The 24730-nt window shown below is 30.4% G+C and overlaps 5 protein-coding genes across 8 annotated transcripts; 4 read left to right on the plus strand and 1 right to left on the minus strand.

Annotated features, from left to right (window-relative positions):
* The first annotated feature begins 225 nt into the window (after positions 1–225).
* LOC107165392 (protein BCCIP homolog) lies at positions 226–3601 on the plus strand. Of its 2 annotated transcripts, none has more exons than XM_015513598.2 (7): positions 226–385; positions 483–592; positions 1262–1417; positions 1890–1997; positions 2063–2250; positions 2466–2628; positions 3241–3601. In XM_015513598.2, exons 2-7 carry the CDS (start codon positions 509–511, stop codon positions 3439–3441), a joined length of 900 nt encoding a protein of 299 aa, XP_015369084.1. In that variant the 5' UTR covers positions 226–385; positions 483–508; the 3' UTR covers positions 3442–3601. The 2 variants fall into 2 exon arrangements, with proteins under 2 accessions (XP_015369084.1, XP_015369085.1); XM_015513599.2 differs by having other exon boundaries at positions 242–385; positions 466–592.
* A 4833-nt stretch (positions 3602–8434) lies between these two features.
* On the minus strand, positions 8435–10776 carry LOC107165402 (uncharacterized). Of its 2 annotated transcripts, none has more exons than XM_015513617.2 (4): positions 10562–10776; positions 9212–9274; positions 8969–9121; positions 8435–8908 (listed from the first exon to the last, which is right to left on the minus strand). In XM_015513617.2, exons 2-4 carry the CDS (start codon positions 9272–9274, stop codon positions 8798–8800), a joined length of 327 nt encoding a protein of 108 aa, XP_015369103.1. In that variant the 5' UTR covers positions 10562–10776; the 3' UTR covers positions 8435–8797. The 2 variants fall into 2 exon arrangements, with proteins under 2 accessions (XP_015369103.1, XP_015369102.2); XM_015513616.2 differs by lacking the exon at positions 10562–10776 and adding an exon at positions 9762–10008.
* Positions 10777–10918: 142 nt separating this feature from the next.
* gammaCOP (coat protein (coatomer) gamma) lies at positions 10919–16425 on the plus strand. 2 transcript variants are annotated; one of them, XM_015513618.2, is made up of 17 exons: positions 10919–11213; positions 11546–11673; positions 11739–11846; positions 11911–12030; positions 12105–12277; positions 12343–12472; positions 12546–12791; positions 12852–13055; positions 13195–13354; positions 13879–13987; positions 14050–14293; positions 14368–14524; positions 15146–15312; positions 15374–15548; positions 15611–15702; positions 15786–16032; positions 16092–16425. In XM_015513618.2, the coding sequence occupies exons 1-17, from the start codon at positions 11171–11173 to the stop codon at positions 16223–16225; spliced, it is 2637 nt and encodes an 878-aa protein (XP_015369104.2). In that variant the 5' UTR covers positions 10919–11170; the 3' UTR covers positions 16226–16425. The 2 variants fall into 2 exon arrangements, with proteins under 2 accessions (XP_015369104.2, XP_089084443.1); XM_089228317.1 differs by having other exon boundaries at positions 10920–11207.
* Positions 16426–16581: 156 nt separating this feature from the next.
* On the plus strand, positions 16582–22821 carry LOC149055435 (uncharacterized). Its single transcript, XM_089228319.1, has 4 exons — positions 16582–18863; positions 21500–21568; positions 21647–21736; positions 21976–22821. Exons 1-4 carry the CDS (start codon positions 17889–17891, stop codon positions 22060–22062), a joined length of 1221 nt encoding a protein of 406 aa, XP_089084445.1. The 5' UTR covers positions 16582–17888; the 3' UTR covers positions 22063–22821.
* On the plus strand, positions 22712–24635 carry LOC149055436 (uncharacterized). The gene has a single exon (XM_089228320.1). It carries the CDS (start codon positions 22712–22714, stop codon positions 23738–23740), a length of 1029 nt encoding a protein of 342 aa, XP_089084446.1. The 3' UTR covers positions 23741–24635.
* The last annotated feature ends 95 nt before the right edge of the window (positions 24636–24730 follow it).

Genomic DNA, 24730 nt, shown 5'->3' on the forward strand with positions numbered 1-24730 from the left:
GCATTAGCCATTAATACTCATGACTTTATGAGTAGCCTGTGGGCCGGGGGGGTGTGGATTTTTGATAATTGATACAAAACCCGAATCGGTCAAATCCAATTTAGTGTTGAATTAGTGCCAACGTGCCAAGCTGACACGACACGACGTCATGATAATACTATTTTTATTTTTTAATATTTATTCGATAACCGGATAACCTCAAAATCTTATCAAAGGCGTCAGGCTTGTCGTGTGTTAAGACGTGCAACAAACACTGTATAGCAAAATTTCATTGATAAGATGGAATATTAATATTTTAATGAATGTACACAGAGAGACGAGAGTAGCAAAGTGCAAATATTAAACATTTCAAGCGCTATAAACAAGTTAAAAGCAACAAACAGTAGTAAGTACCAACTAGTGTACCTACCTACACGACTACACGGCTACACCCTGATCGTTACTAATAGTTAAGTTTACTCACAGTAATACGACCTGTTTAGATTTGTCTTTTCAAGCGAAATCCGCAATGGAGCCGGCAAGGAAACGAGGTGCACTAGCGGGGGCTGGCGAACCGAACCCCACAGGTCCCGACGATCTTGTTACGGAAATGGTTGAGTATTCATATTTTATTAACAATCCTGCTAAAAGTTTGAGGTCGTAGACCCGAACGCATATTATAATATTTCATTACGGTGTGCCGGATGAGTATGGAGCATGGGGTAATAAGATCGATTGTAGATTTGGATTTAACAATTTTCGACAAAAGAACAAGGGATGTAATTGTGAGCAACAAATCATAACGTCCCGACCATCGTATTTTGTAAAAAGATGTATTTCGTAAAATATATCATTTAAAGCAACGATTAGGGAAGGAGTGTACGATTATTGGCCTATTAAATTGTTTACAGGATGCTGGTTTTCCAGGAGCTGAGTCTACGATCTCTGGGAATAATTCACTGAGTTGAGTTAGATCACAATAATATTATTTCATATTATCTGTAATATTACACTCAATCCCTTTCAAAACGCGATTTCAATATTATTATCCATTGCTAAATATAATTTTTGAGAACGATTGGCTATTTGATAAACATGTTTCTGATTAAAGTATTAAGCCAACTTTAGTTCTATTTTAATAGAAAAGTGAATATTGTAATATTTTTATTATTTTTATTTAATATTGACATATTGTCACAATTTGTAAACATCACTAAAACTAAACACATACATCCCATTTTGTATGTTATGACGTTAACTAATTATGTTTATTTTATTTCAGTCCATTGATGTTGAATTTGAGGGACGCAGCCCAGAAATCACAGATTTTCATTGCATTAAACAGTTATTACAACAACTATTCTTAAAGGCCCCTGTAAACTTGTCTGATATGACTTCAGTATTAATTCATCAACCCAACATTGGGTCAGTTATAAAGGTATATAGTTTAATAATTATTCAGGGAAACCCACACTAGCATTTTACTTTATTAATTTCAAATGTATTTAATTAAATAGCAGATATAATAGTTTTTACACATTTGATAGCAAAAATATACTGATATTCAAATCGTTTTTAAACTTCACCTAATATTTTCATATTTTTTTTAAAGATATTTAGTTGTTTTTTACTATTTAAAAAATTATTTTTTGCATATTTTTGAGTTTATAAATATGTATGTCTAATACTCATTTTTGTATTTAAATCCGGGCCTTAATAATAACTATAACAAGCCTTGCTACCAATCGCAAAAAATTATATAAATTATTGATAGATTGTTATTACATATTAAAGTTTGCACAAAATATTTCTTAGGTATTATAAACATTTAGGAATTATGTAATTTTATTTGTGTAACATAAAGTATTAATTTGAGTTATAAAATTAAAAATTAAATTACTTTTGATTAGCAAGTTGCTGATAATGATGATGATGATGATGAAGATGATGATGACTATTATGGTGTTGATGCCAACCAAGTATTTGGAATAACTTCAATAATTAATATTACAGAGAAGGTAATGTTACTTATTTTCTGATTCAATGCTTTAACCTAATACTGAATTATTCATATTTATTATAGACAAGTGAATGTGTAGAAAATTTACAGAAATTATTGTTGGACTTGAGTAACTTGCATAGTGATAGTAACACAACACGATTTGTAAACAAATTATTGAGTGATGATGATAATCAAGTTGGATTGGTAATAAACGAAAGATACGTCAACATACCCCCACCTATTTCTGTGCCATTATTTCAAGCCCTTCGGTACTATTATAATTTTTATTTAATAAATGTAAATAATATTATTTTATTTTCTCTTTTCTTAATTTTGTCTCTGAAAACACTCATTATTTTAGTAGATATTTAGTAGAAATAAATGTTTACCAATTTATAATGTTTAATGTATATTATTAAATAATAAGTGTTGTTATGTTTCTGTATTGTGTATGTATTTTATGTTATGATAAATATAATTTCAGCAAGGAATTGTCCAAGCTAAAAATCAAGAAACAATCATACAATTTTGATTATATTATTATGATATGCAAAATTTACAAAGTGAAAAAGGATAAGAAGGCAAACAAAAGTTATGAAGACTCAGAAATAATATGGTCAAATGGTGAAGAGGAGTTCTTTGACGAAGTATGCAAATAGGAAAAAATAAATTGTTTGTTGGCCTATCTTGTGGTATGCACTCTACTAGCAGTCACAAATTTCTTGTTGTATGCATTTTACTATTATATTACAATAATAGTATTTGATACTTCTAAAGTCAAAACTTCTTAACTGTAATATTGTATAATAATATAATTCAATACACTTATAAATATATTTCACCGCTATTACAAGTATCTTATTGAAACATAGTGGAAAGGAATCTATAAAAAGATGTATTTGACACATTTTTTAAACAAAGACATGGCTCAAATATTTAAATATTTTTTTCTCTAATTATTATTCTATAAAAGAACAAAATTTAAAATTGTACATTAATAATTAATAAACTAATAAAGTAATAACTGATAAATAATGAGAAGACAACAATAGTGTTATTTATAATATACGTAACTTCAGGTATTATTTAATTTATCATTAAAGCCATTCTTAAATCCAGCCTAAATATAATTTTATTTAAATAATGCTGTAGAGAGACAAAGATGGTAAAGCGCATAATGCAATCACATGTTATATATGACATAATAAATACTCGTATGTATAAATAATAGAACATAATATATTTTGTGTTTGTTTCAGGCAGCAGATTACAAGTTTGAGTTTTGTGTGCAAAATGACAAGGGTTCTGGCTTGGCAGGCAGCTGGGTAGAGTCAGATCCTGAAATGATTCCTTTTAGACGTGTTCTTATTTTCTCCATGGAAAAATTCTGTTCAATAACAAACCAACTTGAATCTTTGTTAGGAAGCAATGGTGCCAAAAGCTATCAGCATGAAGGTTAATTCGCTCTTTATACATTTTTTTTATTAAGTTAAGTTAAATTTATTGCATTTTTTTCAATATAATTTAATGGCATATAATTAAATTTAAAATTTCTACTAATTTTCCTACATATTATTAATTTATATTCAAGAAAAAAATACATGATTATTAGAGTGTGAATGACAATTTGTTTGCTGTTTTATTCCTGTTTCTCAAAATTCATATAATCATTTATTATTATTATAAATTGCACAAGTAAACTGTCCCATATTATGACTCGTGGTGAGTACTCACAAATGACAAATATTTTGCAAAGTGATATCAGTTGCTAGAACCAAGCTTAAGACATAAGACTATTACTGTTAATAATATCAATTCATGATAATTTATTAACTTACATTAATAATTTAATGATGAGTTCTGTAAAATTATGCTGTTATAAATAATTATTTAATTAATATTAAATTAATCAGTTTTTATTTAAATGAGTTGATATGGGTTACATAAAGGTTTACAGCTGTTTTTGTAACCACCTTAGAGTTTTTCTCAACATAAGACTAAGAAAATAAATTATGTGATTACTATAGAGTAAAATATTATTATTTTTTAGGTAAGATTTTCTGTGTTTCTTCCCAGTAGATGACCATCACTTTATTTTATTGAAGAACTTGATCCACTCTATATTTTTCCTGTTGATAAAACAAATAATACAAATTAATCTTAATACATTGAAAACATGATTTAATATAATACAATAATAACTTCTCAGACAGTCAGGAATGTCTTCTGATGGTTGTCCAACAACAGTTTTGGAATAAAATATATCTAATATATTACACAACAAAAAAACAATTAGGGTATTCAAAATTTTATTTCATAAAATATAATTAGGCACTTATATAATATTACTAATAAAGTAATAACTAGTGGCACTCGAAAAAAAATAGACATCTTATAATTTAACACTAGTGCAAATAATGAAAATTGAGATTCCTTAACAAAGACTTATGAACCATCAGTTATTGGATATCAAGTGCAGTCGAACATCTCCAATAAACAATAAGTGTTTATGTGGAGCGAAGACATCATAAAACTAAATATTTTCTAATAGTTACCATAAAAATGTCCGCTGCTATTGAAGGATCGAATTAGTTAACTCATTGAGGCGATCCCCTCTTAAAAGCGATTCTAAGCAAGACGGTAAATTACTATGACTGTTAGTATATATATATATATATAAATAAGAACATTTTATTTTATGTTTTATTCATAGATCTATAGTTTTATTGATACAGCACAAAGGCAAATGTCATATGAATTGCCTAAATATTACTCCTTAAAACATGCTACGGTATAGCCCACTTATTGTGACTAATTTGATTGTCAGTATCAGTAGGTAGGTATAGTAAAGTAGATAGAATTAATTTTTGGCAAAGCATTACATTTTAAATGTAATGACGAATAATATTTTTAAATTGTAACAAAAAACCGTTACTGTTATTCTTAGTCTAGCTAATTAAAAATATAAGTTTATAATATTTTCTGGTTACAATACTAAACACTTATGTGGAGTGGAACCTTGTTTTAAATGTTTAGCTTTTTGACGCAACACAATTTTTTTTATTCATATTTATAAATGTCTATAAATTGATCGAAAATTATAAGAATATTTTTTTTTTAAATAATGCCATTTATATAAAATGCTAATATAAACATTTTGTGAAGTGTCTGCGGTTATTCGTTTTTAAATTAGGTAAGTTCGACAAATAAAGAAAATCGTTCGAATATCCAATACGGTAAAAATTTGAATTTCACACTCATACACATTGGAGTAGATCCATTAAATTTCAGCAGGTGCAAAATTTTTATCGGTCCGATAATCGTAATGACAAATTAAGTCTTATTACTCATATTTAAAGTTGATTGCATTGCTTGAGTGTATTATATGTAGGTATCTTTTTATATTTGATAATAATATAACATAAACAAATATCAAAATCTGTAGGTACCTATATTTTAAATACTATATGTGCTGTTGCTGTATCTGTACTATGATTCATTATGCGTATAAAAATATAATATTTATGAGAAATTAATTAAAGTGATAAATAAAAAAGTTTAAACAAAATTCAACGAATTAATGATATACAGTAAGTTGATATTGCAGTATTTTTAAGGTATAAAGCTCAGCATCTGCAGGTGCAAAAGCATATCTTTGCACCTACTACATGATACCAGGAGGTGCAAGTGCACCGTCGTGCACCCCCGTAATTACGCCACTGCTCATACAAAATGACCCTGGTCAACTTTTTTTTTTTATAAAAGATAGAACAATAAATTATAATCCAGACTTATTGCTACTAAATTTGCATTTATTTGTAGGCACAAAAAGAAAAATCAATATAAATTAATTCTAATTCAAAACAGTTTGCAAATTTTCGTGATTTCTACAAATTCTTTTCAAGTTTTAAATTTAAACGTTTATGTATTTTATTGTTTTAGATATTTTTAAATTTCTGTATGAACAATAAGTCAATAAAAGATGAAGAACTCCGTGTTAATTTTAAAATAATTGATCCAGTGAATACATTTTTAAACGAAATAAATAGGTAAACCTAAACTATAAATAAACACTATTTTGGTAACCAATATATTTTTGAAAAAACTTGTTAGGGAGCCAATTCATTAGTAAATTTCTGGAAAGTAAAAATAATGGTGTATAAAAAAAACAATAAATTTCGTAGAAAACTGGTTTGCATTAAAATTACAATTTTTGCCTAATTTTTTTTTCGTTTTCATCTCAAAGTACTTACTAGGCCCTAATCGTCACTATAGAAACTATCCTCTAAGTCTTGGAGTCTAAGATAGAAAATCGAACCAATTTTTCAACCACTTTTCGTGTGAAAATAGGCAAAAAAAAAACGTCTGACATTTGAATCTAATACATTCTTAGCAGTGTTGTAAAGTATTTGAATAAAAGTATTCAAATACTTTTTTACGTATTGAATACTTTTATTCTTGAAGTGTTTGAACGGTATTTTAAATACATTTTATTAGTATTGAATACTATTTTATTAAATACTTTTTTTATTCCTTTAATACTTTATTCATTGTCAAATAATAATGTCATAATAATATTATAAATATAATATTATTTATCATTTATGAACAATTCGATATCGGTTTTAGTTTTCGTCTATTAATAGCCTAACTAAATATGTTTTACTCCGAGAAACCGTCTGTTTATCGTCGACAACGATCGCAATTCGCAACGGTACGTTATCGGTGTACCTACTACCAAGCAGTGCGTCAGTAGAGAGAGAGTGTTTAGTGTTGGTGGTGCAACAATCACCAAAAAAAGAACTAATATGACTGATATGCATTTCGAACAAATTATGTTCTTATAATGCAACACACAAATGTTCGATTAATATTATATTATATTAATACATTATGAATGATTCAGAATTAAATTGATTTTTTTGTTTTGTATTTGAAAATTATGTCAAATACTTTACTATAGATAGTATTTGGGTGGTATTTTAAATACTTTATTTTATAAGTATTTGAGTAATTACTTAAATACTTTTTAAAAGTATTTTTTACAACACTGATTCTTAGGCTCTTAGCTTAGCTCATGTCTTAAAAAAATTGTATTTTTAAAAACAAAAAGTTCAAGTGGGCTTGTAATTTAGGGTAATATAATAATTAAGAGTATTGTTATAGGTCGGGGTAGAATTTAGCCATTTAGGTGTGTAAATAACAGTATAATATATTTTTTGCTATTTTATATCTGTGGTTCACTGGTACCTACAGTGGCGTATTTTGGGTGATTTCTCGGGGAGTGGGGAGTGTCCAACATTTATTAAACCTCACAAACAAAATTTTAAGAATTATAACGTAATTATTTTCAAAGTTAATATAAATAATGTAAGGTATAAATCTCTAATCTGATAAACTATAAACTTGATTTGAAAATAAACTAGATACGTTCACAATATTTTTGTTGTTATTGTATTTTTCGCTGCGGCCCGAGGGTATTTTTATTATCGAAATGATCCGGTGAAATTCAAATAATTTCTGGATAGTGGATATTCTTGATAAACAGTAGATACATTTCTGGTGTTGTCGAATCTAATCAAATTAATTTTCAGTTTTGCCGTTTATATAAAAATATCATTTATTTTATAATAAAATAAAAATAGCATACTATAAAATAAATGATAACACCAATGTCCAATATACTAGGACTTTTTTTTTAAGTCGGGGGGTGTCGTGCAAACATGGAGGACATCCCTCCCAAAAAAAATATATATATATACGCCACTGAGTACCTATTAGTTACTAATTACTTGATACTTGGGTATTTTATTTCACTTAATTGCATAATAATAAACCAATTTTAACTAGATTTTCATATAAAGAAAACATTACATTTTTTCTAAAAAATTACCTTTTAGGTATTTATCTGATCAAAATGTTATTTTAAATAGAAAATTAATTATTAAATGTTTTTTAGTATGAATACATCTTTTATTCATAATATTCTTTATGACAAAACACCATTTTTTTACTCTTTTTAATACTAACTTCAAAATTTTTTTACGATAATTATTTAATAATTTCTGAAGAAATAAACGTTTAATACAACCATCGATTTGTATAAGCTATAGATTGTCGAAATAATGTAGTTATTTAAAATCCTAAGTACTTTTAATGCAATATAAGCTGAAAATTAGTTTATATCAACAATGGTAATTAATAAGAAGATAATTACAATTATCAATAAAATTGATGTTTGTTTTTATACCATCAAAACATTATATGTTATACCAATATTCTATTCAAATTTTAATACCATTAATTTACCTAAATTATTTCATTCACAACTTAATGTGATAATCAATCAAAAATTAATGAAAAATTTAAATACTTAAAATATAACTTATAATTCGTTTTTATAGATGATAATATAAATATTTTTAGATTGAAACTAAAAATAAAAACCAATAATTATCCAAGTACTTTTATATTTTAATAATAAAGATACAATTCAGATATTATAAATTAGTAAAAAAGTTTGTTTACAAATTAATGGTACAAAATAAAAAAGAAGTCCATTTAGGAAATGAGTTCTTAAGTATAATTAGACGTTACATAATTATTAATTAATTAATATAGTAATGTATAACAATACTAACTTAATCAAAGTTTTAATTTAAATGAGTTGCTATAGGCTACAAATACTGGGCATACAGTTATAAAATTAGGTACTTAATCTAGGCAAAAAAATGTAAATTTGTTTTGATGCAATCTAAATTAAGGACACACTGCACACGGAACACACAAATATTGAGATTAATCCTAAGTAGTGTCTTATTCGTCATCTTCCTCTTCATTTTCTTCTTTGCTGTCTTCTTCTTCAGCAGATTCCTCCTTTTCTTTTTTGTCATTCTTCTTTGGGCGACCACGTTTACCAGTCTTGCTCTAAAAAAAAAATTTATTAATTAATAATTTAATTATTATAGTATAATATTATTAACATACCTTAGGCTTGTCTGCTTTTTTTCCAGCGGAAGCCCCAGATTTTGGTGGACGACCTCTGCCTCTTTTTGCTGGAACATCTTCGTCCTTTTTTACTACATCTTTGTCTTTCTTCTCAACTTCACGTGCACGCTTCTTGGGTTCTTTAACAGAATCCTAGTAAAAAACCATAAAAATATAATTTTTAATATTGTATGTTATGACACTAATAAAGAAGATATTAATTTAATACAATAGGATAATTACCTCAGACTTGTCTTTTGCTGGGCGTCCACGCCTCTTTTCTACTACGGCTTCTGAATCAGACATCTAAAAATGAAAAAATAATTTTTTTTTATGATATTAAATAGGTCACTACATATTTTGTACAACAAAAAATTTAATTGGTAATAAAAATATAGCCACCTTCAGCTATTTAAAAAACGTATTATTAATTTTTTACTATTATTATGAAGATCATGTAATCATTTTATACGCTATATTAACCACCCTAGTTTCAATGATTAAATTACTTAAACAAAACCGTTTCTATTGTGTATAATAGTTGTAGCGAAAAGTTTGCGAAAAAAATAAATGTAAGATCTAAATTGAAATGCGACAATAACGAGAATTGAACAGAAGGAAAGCGAATAATAAAAAAAAATAAAAACATATGACCGAATACGACCCGGGCATTCATACCTCGCCTAGAATTAACAATAAATAAATGTCTGTTGATCAAAGACGTCATTAATCTAATTAAATACAAGCGTAATAATAATAATAATAAATAATATATAATGTTTAACAAAGATACCTCTACTGGTTTGCGTGGAAAAAAACGACGGTGCGTACGAAAATAAAATAAATATAATGGAAACAAAATTAAAAATATAAACACAAAACGGGACGGAGCTCGGATGAATGGAAAACGCGCACCACTTCCCGCACAAATGCACAATGCAACACACACTCCGGGCATTGGTGGCACCGTGGAGGGGGTTGTTTTATTTATTTTTATTTCTTTTTCGTTTAACGTTTTTTCAACGGCCGACCAATAGGAGGCCGCATAGAAATCGGTTCATTATAATGTTGTTTGGAGTGCACGCGGGGCCCGACGAATCGGACAACAAATCGGAATTTCGATATGGAAACGAAAACGAAAAAAAAGGTAACCCCCCGAGAAAAAGACGCGCGTCAACTCGGGACGACGCGTAATTCTGGAAAATGTCAAAAAATCGATACGGAAATCGATTACACCACGACGGACACCATTACTAGTCGTCGTCGTCCATTTCGCCCCTAAGAAAGCGTCCGGCGGCCCAACATAAAAAAAAAATCTAAATCGTGGCCGTCGAATTCAGAAAGACGAAAAGGGAAAATGAAATAAACGCGACACGCCGGCAAACGGGAGGTCGGCGATGGCGGTCGTTGGGCGCGTAACGGCGTCGTTACCCGCCATTATTCGCGCGCGCGGCACGGCGATATTATCGATCTGATTCCGCGCGCCGGTCCCGCCGACAGATAATAGTAGTAGTAATAATAATAATAATAAATTTAAAACCAACGCAGACGCGCTAATTTATTTATTTTTTAAATTTTATATTTAATACTCACGGTGTCGTCTGTGGGTTGGAGCGTAACGTGACGTGAAATTCAGCCGAAACGGTGAAAAATTCGGTGCGGAACGACTGGAAACGGATATCTGACGGAACGAAAACTTAAACCCAAGCGCTCAGCAAAACGGTCGGCGGCGAAATAATAACAAATTAAATAAATAAATATAAACGCCGTGTTCTCAACGGTTCGAAAACAACATGTCGACTGTTGACAACAAAAACGCGGCGCCCCATTGGCCGGCCGGCCGCCGTCACCACCGCGTCAGTTACGCCGGTAATCCGTCGCTAAGTTCCAAGAGGTAAACACAAGCAACCCGTCGGACAAACACGATAACGCGTGATTACTGATAAGGGTCTGTCTGAGACACTTTCCTGAGTGACGTGTGTGACGTGTCTCCGTGCCCCGTAACTATTACGATTGCAACTTTTTTTTTCATTATACAATATTTTCCGTGACTGGTTCGACGGAAAATTATGCGATCGTGAATACCATAGAGGACAATAATATATATTCTTAACCGTTTGACGAAACGCAGTTGGTCTGGCCGTCATCCGTTCCGAATTGTTGTACCATTACACCGGGGACCGTTTAGCCGAGAATACTTCAATGGCGTTCAAACGGGACAAAAAAGAAGAAGAAGACGGTAATGGTTTGTTTCCATACTCCGCTCAAAGCCTAGTGTCTATTTTGCACCACATCATATGCTATCTGTGTATTTAAGTCCCAGTGCTATTTTATTTTTATTTTTCCCCACCCGATTACTGAATGACACATACCTGCATTCATCTGTTGTTTTTCTATGTTCTTATAGTGTATACAAACCGTTGATCTACTGCTGTTTCCACATCATATTATGTGTACTTTTTTCATATTTTCTTCAAAATGATTCTTGAATGTATAATTCTTCTTTGTTTTCTGTCTTTTTAAATCAATATTCTCTTACAATCATGTTCAAACGTAAAAGCAAATGTGTTTTTAAAGGAGGCAATCCATATCAGAATCTTGAAAAAACCAGTGTTCTCCAGGAAGCAAGGACATTCAATGATACTCCTGTTAATCCAAGAAAATGCACTCACATACTCACCAAAATATTGTATATGATCAACCAGGTATGTTCGGCTTTGTGATAATGTTTTGTTTTAAGATTAATTTAAAATTAAACTTGAAATTAAAGGGTGAACAACTTGGAACAGCAGAAGCAACTGAAACATTCTTCGCTATGACCAAACTATTTCAATCTCGGGATATTATATTAAGAAGAATGGTTTATCTTGGAATTAAGGTTAAACATTATTAATAATTTCTTTTATACTTTTAAATGTAAAAATTGATTTTATTATTCTTAGGAATTAAGTGCAATAGCAGAAGATGTAATTATTGTAACTTCAAGTTTAACCAAAGATATGACTGGAAAGGAAGATACATATAGAGCAGCTGCTATTAGAGCGTTGTGTAGTATTACTGATGTATGTATAGTAAACATTATGTACCTACTATAAAATATTAAAATATTTTATTGTTGGTTTTATTTAATGTTAAGGTGTCCATGTTGCAAACAATTGAACGTTATATGAAGCAAGCAATTGTTGACAAAAATCCTGGCATCAGCAGTGCTGCTTTAGTGAGCTGTTTACATTTATGTAAAAACAGTTCGGCTACTGATGTAGTCAAACGTTCACTCAATGAAATTCAAGAGGCTCTGAATTCTGACAAGTATTTCAATTTTACTTAATTGTCCTTTTATTTTATTATTTACCTGATAAAAATGTTCATTATAGTGTAATGGTTCAATATCATGCATTAGGACTATTGTTTCACATTCGGAAAACAGATCGTCTAGCTGTTTCAAAACTAGTGGCTAAACTTACAAAAATAAATATGAAATCACCATTTGCAGTTTGCATGTTGGTAAGTAGTTTTTAAAGTTATTTATTTATTTTAAGCTCAATTAGTTATTAAAATTAATATTTCAAATTTTCAGATACGAATGGCATGTAAATTATTAGAAGAAGAAACAATTCCACGTTCCGAATCTCCATTGTTTGAGTTTGTAGAGTCGTGCATTCGTCATAAATCAGAAACTGTTGTTTATGAAGCAGCACATGCAATCGTTCATTTGAGTGGTACTGGAGCAAGGCATTTGGCACCGGCTGTGTCTGTGTTACAACTATTTTGCTCATCTGCTAAACCAACTTTACGGTTTGCTGCTGTTCGAACACTTAACAAAGTAATTATTAATAATTCTAAATAAAAAATTATATATTTATATTATTAATTTAATTTTAAGGTTGCAATGGAGCACCCTAGCACAGTTACTGCTTGTAATTTGGATCTTGAAAACCTAATTAGCGATTCTAATCGTTCAGTAGCCACTTTAGCTATAACAACATTATTAAAAACAGGTGCTGAAGCATCAGTGGATCGTCTGATGAAACAAATTGCAACATTTGTTAGTGAAATTTCTGATGAGTTTAAAATTGTTGTTGTTCAGGTAATAATGAATTATTTTATAATTTTTTTTTAAATTTTTATATGAAATTTACAATCTGTACTTAATAGCATGATAAGTAAATATGAAAATATTATAACATAAAAACTCTTATATTTAACAACAATTTTCAAATATTTAGGCCATTAGGGCATTATGTTCAAAATTCCCTCGCAAACACACGGTTTTAATGAACTTTTTGTCTGGAATGCTAAGAGAAGAAGGTGGACTCGAATACAAAGCATCAATAGCTGATACAATAATAGCAATTATAGAAGAAAATCCTGAAGCAAAAGAGATTGGTAAGTTGTATTTAGATTATGTGTTTTACTAATTTGCATCATAATATTAGACAGAAATGGATTGATGTTAACTTAATTTTTAAGTCGAATTAGATAAAATTAACTATTATCTCAATAATGTTGATACATATGCTCTGTTAAAATCAAGAAAGAGTCGGCGGCCACTAGTTTTCATTGGTGGCACTCAAACAACACTCATTTTTTACCGTCACCAAATCTAATCATATTTTTATTTTCCTGCGATTTAGTATTGCAAGACTCTTGCATACAAGTCAGCTGGAGCTGTGTTTCATAACTTGAATACAGTATTGATCAGCGATTCTGAAATTGAATGTTGCCCATAATTTTTAAGGTCACATACAATTTTCAATTTTATCTTTTAAAAAATCTTAGTAACATTATAGACAGGGGAACTACTGATATAGATGATAGATTTTTACTTGAAATTCCATAACATTTTTATATGCCTACCATGATCTATTTCGTAATTGATTTTAATTATCCTAATATTTATATTTGATTAGGGTTAGCACACCTTTGTGAGTTTATTGAAGATTGTGAACATACTAGTTTGACAGTTCGTATATTACATTTATTGGGTAAAGAAGGGCCTCGCACAAAACAACCATCAAGGTATTTATAAAAAATATCATCAAAAATTTTATAAATATATTCAATAAAATTATAATTTTTAGGTTTATAAGGTTCATTTACAATAGGGTGATATTAGAAGGTGCGGTTGTAAGAGCTGCAGCAGTTGGAGCTATGGCTAAATATGCTGCTAACTGCGCAATGCTTAACGATAGTATAAAAGTACTTTTGAAGAGATGTTGTCTAGATGTTGATGATGAAGTCAGAGATAGAGCAACATTTTATAGTCAATTATTGAGTTCCAATAATCGTCAGTTAATTACTGATTATTTGTCGGAACCTATGCATGTAATTTTTACTAATTAAACTATAATACATTTTTTTATTGCTTAATTAAACTTTAATTAAATGATATTTAATAGGTATCATTGCCAGTTTTGGAAAAGACTTGTCAAGATTATGTTTTAAATCCCACAAAAGAACGTATTAGATTTAATGAATTACCAGTTGATATTGTAGTTAAAAATGTTTCTCAAGAACCAACCAGAAAACAAAATGTTGATAATGCTGTTAAACCAGGTAAATTATGTTAAAATATCAAAGTAAATATGTGTCTTAAATTAAAATATTTTAATTAGAATAGATAAAGTTCAGAAGTCAATCATCAAATCAAATTTTTAATTAAATACTCATAATTTTTATAATATATGTATGAAACGATGCTTGGCATAACTATATTTTTATTAATTTAGTTGTTAGTTATCCCTCATTTGTAGTGAAATCTAATTTATAACCCAATATATATACATAAATATTGTTTTCTTATACTATAAATTTGAACTAAGCCAAGAGTTTTAAAACACTTTATACTAATCGTCTAATATTGGATGCTTTAATGATGACAGTAGTTAAAACCAATATTAAGTTAACCACTTGGTTTGTGCTTTGTAGAACATTTTTTTTTCTAAGAGATACTTAAGGTTTTGATTTTTGTCATGATTATAGTATTAGAAAAGTAAAAAAATCAATACCGGTTTCAACTCCTTATTTTTATTTCAATTTTAAACTTACAACTATTAGTTTCTACCAGTAGGTAATGCCATAATTTTGTCATCTGTTATTTGGTCACTTATTTCTTTCTGGGGTATTTTATATATTTTTAAACATAATTAATATTTTGTTTTTGCCTGCTAAATATAGTTGAAGTAATTGTTGAAAATGTGGACGGCCAAAAATTGCCTAGTCTGGTTGATTTAGACGCTGGTAAACTTTTCTGTTCTTCTGAACCTTCCATGTTGACCGAACCAGAAACTGAATATGTTGTGCGGTGTACTAAACATATATTTAATCATCATTTGGTTTTACAAGTAAGTATAGTGATATTTAATTGTTGTTATTTGCTGAAAAATTTACATTTTTTAATTTTAGTTTGAAATCACCAACACGTTAGATGATCAAATTTTAGAAGATATTTCTGTTGCACTGGATATAAGTGAAGGTTTCCAGTATTTAAATGAATTTAAGTGTCCCTCAATAAAATATCAAGAAACTGGCAATGTTTATGTTTACTTAAAATTCCCAGATGATTCAGTTGACGCTATTGGTAAATTTTTATTAAATTGTTTGTATTATGTACATTATTTTTTTTTTTATTTTTTTTTTTAGCAAGTTTTACTGCCAAAATGAAATTTATTGTTAAGGACTGTGATCCCTTGACTGGTGAAGTTCAAGATGATGGCTATCAAGAAGACTACAGAGTATGTACCTATAAATTGATTGCAATATTTTAATATTATATTACTATTATATCATTGTATTTATTTGTATTTTTTTATTTCAGCTTGAAGATGTTGAAATGACACTAAAAGATCAAATGATAAAAGTTAGAGTTGGAAATTGGGACTCTTTATGGGAGGAAGCAAAGAGTGTTTGTTTTGAAGTTCAAGAAACTTTTGCATTGCCATTAACTTCTGGAGGTTTATCAGATACTGTCAGTCAAATTATATCATTCCTTGGAATGGCTGCTGCTAACAATTCTGAAAATGTACACCCACCTAATAAATCATCACATATAGTAAATTTAGCTGGTAATGTATTTGAAAACACAAATACATTCATGTATTTATATCGTTAATTTTTTTACCAGGTATGATGCGAGGAGACTGTAAAGTTCTTGCACAGGCAAAATTAGCATTATCTGATAATAGTGTTACCATTCAGCTTACTGTGCGTTCGATGGATGAAAAAGTAGCTGAACTGGTTGTGTCTACTCTCGATTGATTGTTTTAAATTATTTTATTCTTAATGGATTTAAAAAAAAAAAGAGTATTTGGGTATTGAAACCCATTTTATACATTTTTATTAGTTATGTTTTATTTTACACTTATAATTTTCATAGTATATCCATACCAATAAATATTATTATAAGTTTTAATAAGTTATAAAATAATAATAACTTATTATTAGTATTTAAACAGAAATGGTTTACATTTTTATCAATTACCAGATTACCTCATCTTTAAAAAAAAATCATAATATTATTTTAACAAAACAAAAATTGAACAAATGTAACTATTTAAAAGCTTTTGTTTTTATTATAATTTATTTTAAAACGAGTGTACTATTAGAACTGTGTTTCATATAGCCACGACATATGTATATAAACATATTATAGTAACCTAACATCCTAATTACTAACTATACACTATACGATTTTGTTTTAGTTTTTCAAACACTCTAAAATTTAGTTACAATGAGAAGTAAGATAGTTGTAAAATTATATTTAATCGTTAGTACTGAGACCCTCATTAGTATGTCGAATGACCTAAATATTCGAGAGTATAAAAAAAATGTCGATATAAGGACGAAAATATAAAAAAAATATTGAGCTTACATGTAGGTACCCTTTACCTAAGTATTATTATATCAGCCAATTAAAATAATTACTCCAGTAAGGTAAGAAATATCTATTTATTTATTTACATGGCAGAATTGGTGTACACAATGTGTATTATACTAACACTCGAATATCGTAACCTTTAAATATATTACATGACAGGTCGACACGTCGTTGTATGATTTTGTTTGTGGTGGAAATACATTTTTTGGTAAAGACGTTTACGCCGATTGATAGTCACTATACGGCACAACTACTGTTCATCGTATTTGTGACTATAAACCAACCAGCACTTGTCATTGCTCTGAGTACCCGAATGGTTAACCTAACCCGCGAGTTAACCAACTGTAGCGAGTGCATCATCGTCTTCATACACCTGACACATAAGTCCGAAATCGAAACGAACGAGAATTATCGTTATTTATATTTTAAAACACCAGCTCGCACTCCGTATACTCGTTTGTAAACGACACATTATAACGGGTCGGAGTCTAATTATCGATATCGGACGAGACAGATTTAACCCAATTCTGGAGTGTGTTCGTACGTATATTTTCAAAGCATTTGGTTTTAATCTAGTTAGACTTTCTGTTGTAAATCGCTGTAGAATATCCAAAAACAATTTTAAATTTTTATTGTAGCTATTTAACATTTAACTATCATGAAAAAGTGTTACCATTGGGTTTCTTCCTCATCACGTAGGTCATTCATGCTACTTTATTCTGTTTTTTATCTTATTTGCTTATTGTAATAATTGCTGTGTACAGATTGTAAATTGTCTTTCTTAATAAAAAAAAACTATCATGAAAATATTAAATGACTAATGTTTGTATTTTATTGTATAATTAAAACGCTACAACACGACTATTACAATAGCCTTAAGTACAGGTACGATTGTACTAACAACAGTAATGTGACAAACCAACACTCAGTCCTATAAATAAATATCTACTGACGTAGGTATACCTAATTAGCGAATTCGACTGGAGTCACGGGTGTGCACCACTACATCGTGTGTCCCAACAACAGCGTGTGTCCCACACTTATATGGCGACGACGGCCACGATACGGGGCGGCGCGCTGATGTGGCCGACGGCATGTTTCTGGGGCGTATGTGGCGTGATTACCTTGGACATGGCGTACAACCGCTTCGACCGATGGTTCTCGGTGTCGGTGCTGGTGTCGGGCGTGCTGAACATCGCCATCACGCCGTGGAGCGTGTGCGTGCTGGACGGCTGGTGCGAAGACCACCTGTCCACCACGTACCGGCGGCTGTACACCCGAATGGTAGCGTTTACGTGTCTGCTGTCCCGGGCGACAATCGTGTACAAGGTTCGCAGACACCTGGCCGGTTTCAGGGGCAGCGAGGAAGCGTACGAACGGAGCTGGCCCACTTCCGCGGCGCATCGGAGTCGGTACCGGGCGTACGCTTCATCGGTGGTCGCGGTGTACCTGGCCCTCGTCGTGCCCATCAACCTGACGCGACTGTACCTGCTGTACCGGTACGAGGAGTACGTCGACTCGATGCTGCTGCTTTTCTTCTTCAACATGTACCTGCAGAACTGGAGCATGTGTTGCGTGGAGACGCACTTTGCGCTCTTGTGCTTCGGCGTCTACCTTAAGTTCCGTGGTATCAACGACGAGCTGTCGGCTGTCCGGTCGGACGTCATGGTCAGCAACAGGTATCCGGTGGCGCTTAGGCCATCATCGCCGGCGTTTGTGGCCACCGCCATGTCCGTATTGCAAGACCCGCGTGGCTGGCCAATGGAGACGGCCGTCAAAGAGCTCAGGCTCAGGCACGGGCTGACGCGGGAGTCGGTCGAACAGCTCAACAACATGTTCGGTGGCCAACTGGCCTTGTCGCTCATCACCCTATGCGTCATGATACTGTTCGACATCTACAACGAGGCTTTTCACGTGGGTACCGGAATTTCTCGATGGAAATTCATCTTCGGCTGGATTCTTCAATACCTGTTCCGGTTCTTTGTGATCGTTATCACGGCACACACCACCACTCAAGAGGTGACAGTGAACGATATGTTTATTCAATTTAATATAATATTATAGCACAAATTACAATTATAGCGGTAGGTACCCGGTCAAGTCAGATTTTGACGTTTTGTGAATTTTATATAATTAATTACTTGATGTACTGATCCAAAAAATAAAAAATAAAAAATAAAAATATTTCATTTTTTTGGTTATGGGTAACCAATTAAGTCTAATTATTTTACTTTATTAGTAATAAAGTATTATTAGTTTTCAGAGTAGATTGTATTAAAACCTCAAAATGTTAAAATCCGACTTAACCCCATGGCCATTACTTCACGCTAAATAAATTATTCGACTTAGTACATTGCACACCAATACATTTACCACCTAGATAAATCAGTGGCGTACCTGCGAGGGGTTTTTTTTACAACCCCCCCCCCCCCATTCACAGAGAAGTATTTTGATGTCATAATGCAAATTCTTCTCCAGCTTAAATAATGTAAAAAAGCGGGTAAGTCGTGGATGTCGCTCTGCTGTACAGTAGGTTACTGTAATGGATGGGATTAAATTTGAATGCAATGATAAGTATCATTCTATACGAAAAACGATTCTGAACGGAGATGATTTGTCAGTCTAGGATATATTATATTTAAATATTGTCATATATTCTATTTTGAAACAAATATTTTATTTTTCAATTAGGACGCATTTTACATAAGGCATGGTTAATCAATTTTTCCAAAACATAACATGTAGTATTGTAGTTATCATAATTCATAATACCTTATATTATCATAGATATACATATAACTGGTTTGAGGATAAATCGTTATCATTACGATTTCATAAAAATTTAAAACTCAAACGCTCAAAACATTTTTCCTATAATGACGCTTCAAATTTTCTCTATAGCTATTTCGTAAAATTTTGAACTATAAACGCTTATAAAAAAAAATTGTGCCCATGTATTTTTATAATTTTTTAATCACTATAAGAATAACTTATGAGGAACTTTATATTAAATTTTCAAGTATTTTGATGGGGCCAAAAAAATTTTATCGACACTTCAAAAAAAAATTTCCAGACAAATTGAAAATTTCAGTCGTCTATAAATACCTCAAAAAAAGTCAAAATATTTTGAAAATTAAATCATGTAAAGAAAATGCCAATCTAAATAACTGATAAATTTTTCAAGTATCTAAAACTTATACTTTTTGAATAATAACAAATATTTAAAATCGTTTCAGGATAAATCGTTATCGTTACGCTATTTCGTAAAAATTTAAAATTCAAACGCACTTAAAATTTGTCCTATAATGATGCTTTGAGTTTTCTCTATAACTACTTGAAGGAAAACTTATGGAAAACTTAGTGTTGTATTTTTAATCCTTAGTTATAAACGCAAAAAATTTTATGATTTTTCAACTTCAAAATTACTTGCAAATTTTCGCGTTTTCGACAGATTTCGTAAAATGTTGAACTGTAAACGCTTATTAAAAAAAATTGTGACTTACGATTTTTAATTTTTTTTTAGCTACAATAAGAACAACTCATAAGGAACCTTGTATTAAATTTTCAAGTTTTTTTGGTCGTCCAACATTTTTTTACCGACACTTAAAAAAAAATTCTCAAAAAAATTGAAAATTTCAGTGGTCTATATAAATAATTCAAAAAAAGTCAAAAATTTTTGAAAATTAAACTGTATATAGATAACACTAACATAAACATTTGGTGAAAATTTCAAGTATTTACAGTGATTAGTTTTTGAATTAAAACTATATAAAAAATTCGATTCTTTGAAAACTGTTGGAAAATGTTTACTTTTGACCTTTATAGTGCACCAAGGACCGTCAATTTTACATCGAAAACCACCCTCAAAGTTTGAAATCGAAGCATTATTTCGACTAGTTATGCTGTACACAGACACACAAAAAAAAAAACACACACATCATTGTAAAATTAATACATTCATCACTTCGTTCAGAATCTAATTATTAAATATTTTTAATTTTCACAGATTATAATCTTGTTTGATATCAAAAGTTTTTGATATCAAAAGAGAGAGAGGCCGCCGGCCCCCAACCGGGCATGGCAGAAACCCACGGGTGCCCATTCAAAATTCTGCCAAAAACCCACGAGTTAAAACCTTACAGTTCCTTCCCTTACAGTTCCCCAGGCTAATGACCTCAGTTGTCGAAGCCCTAACCATAAAAAAAAAAAAAAAAGGTACCTATACGACTAATACACATATAATAATTTTTGGATATTGTTGCAGTTTTGGGTGAACCTTAATTAGAATTTGTATTATAATAGTACCTTCTACCTATGCAGTATACTGTAACAAAATCTGATATTTTTTTTAAAGTACATCTGACTGTAAGCACTTTTATTCAATTATTGTCTTAAAATGTTACAACTTAATAAGATTATGGAGTAGATACCCACTTAAAGTTAATAGATTCTGTGTAATATTGAAATATTGAATAATGTATTAATATGTTATTTTTTCACTTCCCAAAAGATTTATATTGGTTATACACTTTCACAAATATTTTTTTTCGATTAAATTTATTTTAAAAACTTTATTTTTGTTAAAATAGAACAACGCTAATATGATTCAAATGTAATAATATACCTATCAACATACAAATTTGTTTATTTTTCAGGGCTATAAAACTAAAGTGCTTGTAACAGAAATAAATAACCGGCATTTAAATAACAATACGAAATACGAGGTTTGTTTATTCATTGTAATACAATGTCGTATAATACTATAATATTAATTATTATACCTATTTTAATGAATTTTACAGTTGCAATTGTTTCTGAAGCAAATGAATCACCAATCCATTGATATAACTGCGTGTGACTGTTTCACCTTAAATGGTCATCTCGTCGCTTCGGTAAGTTATCAAGAATTCAAGAATATTATCTTTTAGTGGTGTAGGTACTAAGCTGTTAGAAAAATATGTTATTTATTCTCTAAATATTACATTTCTATAGAATAAATGCATTATAGTAGGCACATTACAATTTTTAAGCATTTTTAATAAATTGTATACATAGGGTACCTATATATAGTATAATAATATATATCATATAATATATTACGGATTATTCGCCAATGTTTGTGTTATTTTAGGCGATTGCTGTCGGTACCACATACCTCTTCGTTTTAATACAATTTCACTCAGAAATTACTCAATTTACGAATGGCAAAAAACCGTGAACATTTTTAGAACACAACCACCTAAATTAAAAATTACGATGGACATATTCATATTTCATAAGTATATTTTATTGTGGACTCTATAAAGCTTAAAATTACATTTGAGTTTACCTATTATACGTATAACCTGTATGAACTTACAATAATAATAACAGTATGTGCACCATTGTTAATTGTGAGTTTAAAAAGTGTAGGTAACAGTTTGTTTTGTTATTGTACCGACCAATTATTATCTACTACAAAGGAACAACATTATTAATTATTTACTTGAATTTTTGATAAATACCCAAAATAAATAACACTATTATAACACTGACTCGATAAATGAGCACTTAGGTACTGTAGTTAGTATATGTATATGCCTACTTATTATAATATGTGTTTGTGCACAATGCACATTAAAGTAATAAGATAATATTCTGTTGTATAATTTACAGTAGAATATTGTAACAACATTTTTTAACCACATAATAATATTATGTAGAATTTGAACTAATAATCGTTGATTACGTGAAGTGAAACAAAAAATCGCACCGATATAATATGTATGATGTATATCAACAAATATATTTATATATATTATACACATCGAATTATGTAATACAATTAGACGCGTGGTAATAACTTGGACCACTGCAGTTATTTGCGAATGCAAAGTATGACTTACTTATTGACTTCGTTCAAAAAATCATTCGCCTTGATCAACGTAATAGTGCTTTTAATTACCTGCGTTTTCAATTTCGTCACGTCTCCGTTGGCCCTTTGCCTGTTGGACGGCAATTGCGCTAGGGTTACGTTCACCTCGGTACAAGGTATATACTCCAGAATGATAGCCGCGGCCTGTTTCCTGTCCTTTGCCACGTTGCTGTTCAAATGCTGTTCAACGATGCCGGGTTACGTGAAAAACATCCAAGCCTACGAGGTGTACTGTCCGACGACCGTCACTGAACACCGCAATCGCTCGCTGTACCATTTGTTTCTGACCGTTTTATATTTGTCCGTTATACTGCCCACCAACATATTGAGGCTGTTCAAACTGTACAGAAATGATTCGGATGTAATAGTTATGATATTTTTCGTGTTCATGTACTTAGAAAACATAGGCATGTCCATGGTAGAGACGTATTTCATAATCCAGTGCCGCACGCTGGACAACAAGTTTTTCAAAATCAACAGGGACTTGGAACGTCTCGGCCGGGAAATCGTGCACACGTCGATGAGCATCATTGAAAATACGGTTGCAGTTGGACACCGAGTCGTCTACGATGTTGACTTTTACGGGTCCAACGATCATTCTGTCGCAAATGCAGTAGAAATAATACGTATCAGACACCGGTTGATTCGAGACGCTGTCTACGTGTTGGACAATTTGTTCGGCATTCCCATGGGCTTGTCGTTATTCACTCTCTGTGTAATGACGCTATTCGACATTTATTACCAAGTCCTCAACGTTATGGGTGCCAATTCAAGGTCATCGATATTTATTTACACATGGTTACTGCAGTACTCCATCAGATTTTATATAATAATCGTATCAGCTCATGGAACGACTAAACAGGTAAACGTACCTATACTATCCGCATGTATATATACAGAAACGCAGAACACATTAAAATATAATATTTATCATCATTTATTGGTCATAAGTAATAATTACACTGCAGTGTACAGTAACTAAGAACCTTAAATACATAACATTTATCTAGGTATGTCATTCATTATTATAGTCACTGATCACTGTAAACACTATATAATTATTATAAAAATGAATACACTGTTATGTTTATTGGTGCACGCGAATCGCCTGCTACTATAAATCTAGGTTAGAAATAAAGGATATTTCAATCACCATAATATTATTACTATTTATGATAAACAAAAAAAAAAATTTGGAAACGCAAAATTAAAGTTTGATCTAGGTAACTAATAACTCAAATTTCTTAATATTAAGTATATGTTTACTATATTACTCGTCTCTATTCTCTACATATAATGCATGAGAGTTATCATTAGTGATTAATGGTAATATAATTTTATTGGTGTCTTCTAATTAAAGAACATCTTTTTGAGTATAATAACCACGGAATTTTGAATCCAGCATGATGACATAGATTGAATGTGGACATAATAACAAAGCGAGAAAGCATGGAAAGTAGTAAAGTACGGACTGAGGATGAATTAATTAATGCGAAAATAAATTCAATCTTGAATCTTGTATAGTTGTATATTATAGTAGGTACTTAATTGAAAAATATTTTGTGTATAGGTATATACCTGCTTATTTAACTTAGGTAGGTGTTTGTGATGATGTGCCGATGTTTATCATTTATTCTTATAAATATTTCTTATATATCTACTTATACTGCCTATTAAAATACCTATAGGCTATAATATAATCTATATATGTGTAATGTGTGTGTTGAATATAATATGTTTAGGTTCGTACCTACATATATATATAACATCAATTTTCATATAATGGATCGTTATTATACTTGTTTATTAACAAAACTGTTATAACTTATAAGCGTCAATCATTCGAATTAACTGTAGTAGAATAGTAAATAATTGAATAATATATAGTAGGTATTTTATATTTTTAAATACATAGCGTACAATATATTTTTAAATTTTTAATTAGGCTTCAATTACAACGATTATTAACTTA

This window comes from Diuraphis noxia, unplaced genomic scaffold (assembly GCF_037042655.1).
Source record: "Diuraphis noxia isolate RWA-SAM2 unplaced genomic scaffold, SU_Dnox_SAM2 contig0005, whole genome shotgun sequence".
NCBI classification, from domain to species: Eukaryota; Metazoa; Arthropoda; class Insecta; order Hemiptera; family Aphididae; genus Diuraphis; species Diuraphis noxia.

What these genes read in the sequence shown, in the direction of transcription:
- LOC149055435 (XM_089228319.1), top strand. Translation starts at nt 17,889, where the DNA reads ATGGCGACGACGGCCACGATACGGGGCGGCGCGCTGATGTGGCCGACG. An exon ending in CACACACCACCACTCAAGAG is followed by an intron (nt 18,864 to 21,499) that starts GTGACAGTGAAC and finishes TTTATTTTTCAG; the next exon opens with GGCTATAAAACTAAAGTGCT. An exon ending in ATGGTCATCTCGTCGCTTCG is followed by an intron (nt 21,737 to 21,975) that starts GTAAGTTATCAA and finishes GTGTTATTTTAG; the next exon opens with GCGATTGCTGTCGGTACCAC.
- LOC107165392 (XM_015513598.2), top strand. Translation starts at nt 509, where the DNA reads ATGGAGCCGGCAAGGAAACGAGGTGCACTAGCGGGGGCTGGCGAACCG. An exon ending in CCATTATTTCAAGCCCTTCG is followed by an intron (nt 2,251 to 2,465) that starts GTACTATTATAA and finishes ATATAATTTCAG; the next exon opens with CAAGGAATTGTCCAAGCTAA. An exon ending in AAGAGGAGTTCTTTGACGAA is followed by an intron (nt 2,629 to 3,240) that starts GTATGCAAATAG and finishes TGTTTGTTTCAG; the next exon opens with GCAGCAGATTACAAGTTTGA.
- LOC107165402 (XM_015513616.2), bottom strand. Translation starts at nt 9,926, where the DNA reads ATGCCCGGAGTGTGTGTTGCATTGTGCATTTGTGCGGGAAGTGGTGCG. An exon ending in TTCCACGCAAACCAGTAGAG is followed by an intron (nt 9,275 to 9,761) that starts GTATCTTTGTTA and finishes TTTCATTTTTAG; the next exon opens with ATGTCTGATTCAGAAGCCGT. An exon ending in AAAAAGCAGACAAGCCTAAG is followed by an intron (nt 8,909 to 8,968) that starts GTATGTTAATAA and finishes TTTTTTTTTTAG; the next exon opens with AGCAAGACTGGTAAACGTGG.
- LOC149055436 (XM_089228320.1), top strand. Translation starts at nt 22,712, where the DNA reads ATGCAAAGTATGACTTACTTATTGACTTCGTTCAAAAAATCATTCGCC.
- gammaCOP (XM_015513618.2), top strand. Translation starts at nt 11,171, where the DNA reads ATGGCGTTCAAACGGGACAAAAAAGAAGAAGAAGACGGTAATG. An exon ending in AGAAGAAGAAGACGGTAATG is followed by an intron (nt 11,214 to 11,545) that starts GTTTGTTTCCAT and finishes GTGTTTTTAAAG; the next exon opens with GAGGCAATCCATATCAGAAT. An exon ending in CGCACAAAACAACCATCAAG is followed by an intron (nt 13,988 to 14,049) that starts GTATTTATAAAA and finishes TATAATTTTTAG; the next exon opens with GTTTATAAGGTTCATTTACA.